Genomic DNA, 5075 nt, shown 5'->3' with positions numbered 1-5075 from the left:
AAAAAAAAAAAAGCAAAGAAAAGCTAGCTTTTTATTATTATCTTTGCAGCATGAAAATTTTTCAGTTTTGTAGTACTTTCCTTTTGGTAATGTTATTTGCTCATGAGTCTCCTAAATTAATAGGACATATAGAAAAGGCACATTTTTCCAAAGATGGAAATTGCATTACAGAAGGGTGAGTTTGGATTTTAAAATTAAAGAAGAAGAAAAACCATTCAGTTGATTACACACAACGTTTTTTTGAGAAGTAATGCAATATAATGCATTTCCCTTACAGCATTTGGAGGAAAGTGCTTTTCCATCTGTGTCATTACAAGTAATGGTAGATTAAAAAAATTAAATGCATATTCTCCATAGTAAATATGAATTTAGTGTTGCTGAATGACCAAAAAAAATTACCTTAGAGACTAAAGTTCTTTATTTATCATCAGAACAGTATCTTCAATAATATGGGGATAGTTCTTATTCTTACTGCTAAAAAATACAGTGCATTAATTTTAGAGGTGCACCGATAAAGATTTTCTTGGCTGATACCAATAGCCAGATATTAACTGGGGGTATCGGCTGATGCCAATCTGATAACTGATTTACAGGAATGCAGCCAGACATAATGGAGAGCAGCTCCCTGCAGGTAGGTCTGTGGAGGGGAAGGGGTGTGGTGGGGGAGGGGCAGACCGAGGCCCACACAGGGAGGGAGGGAGGGAGTGGGGCAGGGGCTGGGGTTGGAGGCACTGCCCAACCAGGACAGTGAATGGGACCTGGGACAGGGAGCGGGACAGAGCTGCAGGCAGCTCTTCTAGGGGATCAGCATCCCAGTGCTTAAAAATAGTGGTGGGGGTGCTTGAACTACAGATTGGTGAATGAGCTATAGTTCAAGTGCTGCTGTCACCATTTTTAAGAATGGGGATGCTTTTAACCAGAGCCAAGTGGGGCAAGGGCAGATGTGGGCCGCTTGCTGTGGTCTCAGAGTTCTACACCCTGCTGCCTTTGCCCCAGGGACCCTGCACTGGCCATGTGTCCCCTGCCAACCCAGCAGCCGGAGGCACAACTCACCGCCCACACTGCTGCCAGTTAGGCAGGGGGTGTGTGGCCAGTGCACGGATCCTGAGGGAAAGGCAGGAGAGTGGAGGGCCCTGAGCCCTCAGAGAGTATCCTGTACCTGTTCTGTACACAAATATGGGGGTACATGCCTCCCCTGGGGGGGGTGCACAGTGATGGGAAGCTGCTCCTGGCTACATGAATGTGTTTGGCTGTGTGCATGGACATGGCCTCTGAGGCTCCCGCCAGAAGGCATATTATATTTATCAGTTAACATTATTGGCTCTACTGGCCAAAAAAAGCCAATAACCAGTAATGTTAGTTTTCCTTTTATCAGTGCCAATCTGATAGGGCACTGATATATCGGTGTACCTCTAATTAATTTTTCCATTTGAGAAAAGAAATGAGACCAACACTATGCTTGTATCTTTAAGAGGCAAACAATTTCAGGTGGTGTTTAGGTGATTTTCCTTTCTTTCGAATTGTGTGACCAAACTCAGGTGTGGAGAAATGTTTTAAACCAGAAATTCTCTGTATCCTGTGTTGAGCAGCCTAAATTGATTTATGGGTAAACTATTATATTCAGCTTTATTAAAATCCCAACTGCGTGTTTTTATGTTATTTCAGAAACTAATGGAACGTATTCAGAACCCAGAGTACTCAACAACCATGGATGTAGCACCTGTCATTTTAGCTGCTCATCGAAACAACTATGAGATCCTTACAATGCTACTGAAACAGGATATATCATTACCCAAACCTCATGCTGTGGGCTGTGAATGCACACTGTGTACTGCAAAAAATAAGAAAGATAGTCTACGGCACTCCAGGTAAGAGTATTGGTTCTTGATAATAACTAGAAATCCTTAGCGTAGTCTGGTGGCATCATGTGCACTAGGTTCAATATGTCTTTGTTTATGATAGGTTTATGGATATGTTTTTAAGAGTTAGTTAAACTAGAAAAGTAGAACTCTCTTCCACTGAGGAATACCTCTCCCTTATTCTTCTTACAGTTACTCTTAGCTGAAATCGTATATGGAGAATAGGTGATAGCCCATTACATGGATTTTGTGCTTTTTATAGTAAGGGGAGTCTCCGTTATGCTTAAGTATTAAATGAATTTCAGGAGCTTGTTTAAAAAATTCTTATTTACCCGTATTTCAGCAGGAGTACGGTGCTTTCCATTGGACTCTCCTGGTGCTGTTGGTAAACTGTAACTTTACTGAGACAAACCACTATCCACAGTTGCCTCATAATATTGAGTAAATGCTTCCTTTGAACTTGCATATTTATCAGCATGCATTTCGAAGGTTCCTTTGGCAAAACTACTAGAACTATCTTTTTGTTTGTACTTTTGAAATGTTTGTGGCTTAGGGTTGAAAAGAGACCTTGTTAGTATTATCTTAGGTATTTTTTTTCCAGATGTCTGGCCTTAATTAATATTTGTCAGTGTTATCCTCTCAGAAGCATAAATGTTGTGCTTGGTCGCCTACCTTAGCCTTCTGAGGTCTTTTATTGAAAAAGTGTTATACCAATGCATAATAATAATATATGGTAAGACTATGCTTTTTGAATAAATGGAAATTATCTTTTATATTTTAATACATGGGAGTCCTGTTTGAATTGCGTCTTGGCAAAACCACAGTTTGAATGATACAGAGCTGACAGTAAAAAAAATAAAATAAAATAAAAATTGGAGAATGTAAGAGCTTCTGTAATAGGTCTATATCTTTCCCCTATAAGAAAATAAATCCCATTGCTTAAGATATAAGAGTGATTTTGATAGCTCTTTGTTGATGTATAATGTATAAATACTTAGCCAAATTTTTTGTATAAATACTTTTAATTAATGTATAAATACTTTGCCAAATTCTGTCTGCATCTAGGAGTAGTTCTAGTTGTATAAATATAGTCATAGCTTTTATTTTTGAAGCCTTGTAACTAGTGAAGGATTAAATTTTTGCTTGTTTTTTTTCATATAGTTCAGCCATTTAATTCAGTTCATTAGTTAGTACACAGTAAAGTATCTAATGTTGGTGAGTACATACAGCTGGAACTTGTTCTGATTTCCAGTTCATTGTAGTCCATAATATTAAAATGGACAAGAGTTTACACACACGTTTTTGCAAATGAATCATAGTCCTCTTTTGGAGGAGAGACACTTCCATGGTTCCAGCAAAGAATTTCCTACAGTCCGAGGAGTTCATTCACTATTTGTTATATATTTTCCTTAGCTGTACACCCCTTGTTCCCACCCCCCTCCTTGTAGTAATGCTTTCTAACAATTATTTTTGGTCATGGAAGTTTGGGTTTTTTTTAATTACTAATTTTCTGCCTGAAGGTGAATATTCACATGAAGAGATTAAATAACGCTGCTTCCAACTTGTCTCTTGAGGGAAGTGCAGTCTTGGTCAGAATGGCAGTGGTTAAGACAGCTCTTTTGTCTTCATGGACAGAGTGAAGCAAAAATGCCTCGCTCTTTCTTCTAAATAAAGAGGAGAAGGCATTGTTCCCACAGGTTTTTCTTATAGGTCTGAGAACTGCTTGTGAATGTGGGAGGGGAGAAAAATTAGACAGGACTGTGCCTCCCTGAGTAAAAGCTTCTCTGACCCTGCCTCCCTGGCTGGTGAATGGTATGGCAGATAGTAGGTTCCTGTTTAACCCCACCCTTCCCTATTAAGTGAGGTCCACACAGACGCACTTACATATTTTAGCTTGATTGTATATAGTTGCCTGCCTGTTCTAACAGAACGATCACAAGCATATCTATAGGATGAGCAGAACAACCCCCCACAGTTGCACTGAGGTTGATTTGGAATTTCAGTAGTGAGTATCTCCTGCCCTTGTTTTCTAGGTAACAGTCTTTCTGCTATCTTGGATAGTCTTGCTATACTGGACTTCAGTAATTCTCAGGTAGCCGAAATGCGTGGGGCATTTTTGTATGCTTTTCTACAGTGTTTTGGGATCTTTTTGATATAGTTGAACCACGTCTTATTAAATCAATTTCTCTTGTCTTTTATTTGCAGTGTCCCGTGAGCAGCGCTGTTTAACAACAGCAGCATTAAAATGTGTGACGTTTTAAAAATGTTGCGATCTAATAGGAGCAAATTTTGTCTTAGTTGATACCTTCTGCTCCTATAATCAGTACAGTGGTAGCAGCAGGGAGAAAGAGAGACAATGTGGCAGCCTTGTGATACAAGCTTCATTTGAAATAATGCCAGTTATTTGTGTTTGGAGGGCTATGAAATCTTTTAATTTTTTTGAGAAAAGGAGCATTATGTTAACATTATTAACATCACCATTATTAAATAATATTAAAATTGTTTTAAATACTTATGTGGAAAACTGTATGAAAGTTTTCTTTTTACCTTTTACTGGTTACAGTTCATTTTAAATATGATTTAAGTCACACTGAAATGATGCTTGTGGGATATAAGTGGATTTTTTTTGTTTGCTTTGTTTCTCTTTAAATTTTTGCTTGAGATTCTGCAAGCTTTCAGAACATATTCGGTTTGAAAATGTTAATCAAATGAAATGTCTTGATCCCAAGAAGTTATCTTACTCTCTGAACTTTTGTCACAGGTTTCGTCTTGACATCTATAGGTGTTTGGCCAGTCCGGCTTTAATAATGTTAACAGAGGAGGATCCTATCCTAAGAGCTTTTGAACTTAGTGCAGACTTAAAAGAATTAAGTCTTGTTGAAGTTGAATTCAGGTATGAATGAAAGGGAATACACACTTACATTTACTTTTGTTTCAGTATAGTTATTTCATGTAAAAAAACAAAAATAACTCACTGATGTTTCAATAAAGTGTACAAAAGAGAAAATAACAATGTTTTCCTTCTTTCTGTTTAGTACAGGGGTGAGCAATTATTTTGGGTGGAGGGCTGCTTACCCAGTTTTGGCAAGCTGTCGAGGGCCTCATGGGTAGCCCCGCCCCTTGACAGGTGCCCCGCCCCCTGGTCACCATCTTGGGACCAGTGTTCCAGGGCCAGTGTCGGCAGGGCCCAGAGTGGGGCATAGGCTGGCAGGGGTC

General features: G+C 39.0%; 1 protein-coding gene across 4 annotated transcripts in view; it reads left to right on the top strand.

Annotated features, from left to right (window-relative positions):
* Positions 1–5075, top strand: part of TRPC1 (transient receptor potential cation channel subfamily C member 1) — a 48270-nt gene that overhangs the window by 8068 nt on the left and 35127 nt on the right. For 3 of the 4 annotated variants that reach the window (XM_019503558.1, XM_019503560.1, XM_019503561.1), the window contains 2 exons: positions 1666–1868; positions 4621–4752. In XM_019503558.1, the coding sequence (XP_019359103.1) occupies positions 1666–1868; positions 4621–4752 (335 nt within the window). The remainder of the gene's footprint in view (positions 1–1665; positions 1869–4620; positions 4753–5075) is intronic. The other variant, XM_019503559.1, reaches the window with a different exon arrangement.

This window comes from Gavialis gangeticus, unplaced genomic scaffold (assembly GCF_001723915.1).
Source record: "Gavialis gangeticus isolate Ggan-Ray unplaced genomic scaffold, GavGan_comp1, whole genome shotgun sequence".
Lineage (NCBI taxonomy): Eukaryota > Metazoa > Chordata > Crocodylia > Gavialidae > Gavialis > Gavialis gangeticus.
This window is presented reverse-complemented; position numbering and strand designations above follow the sequence as displayed.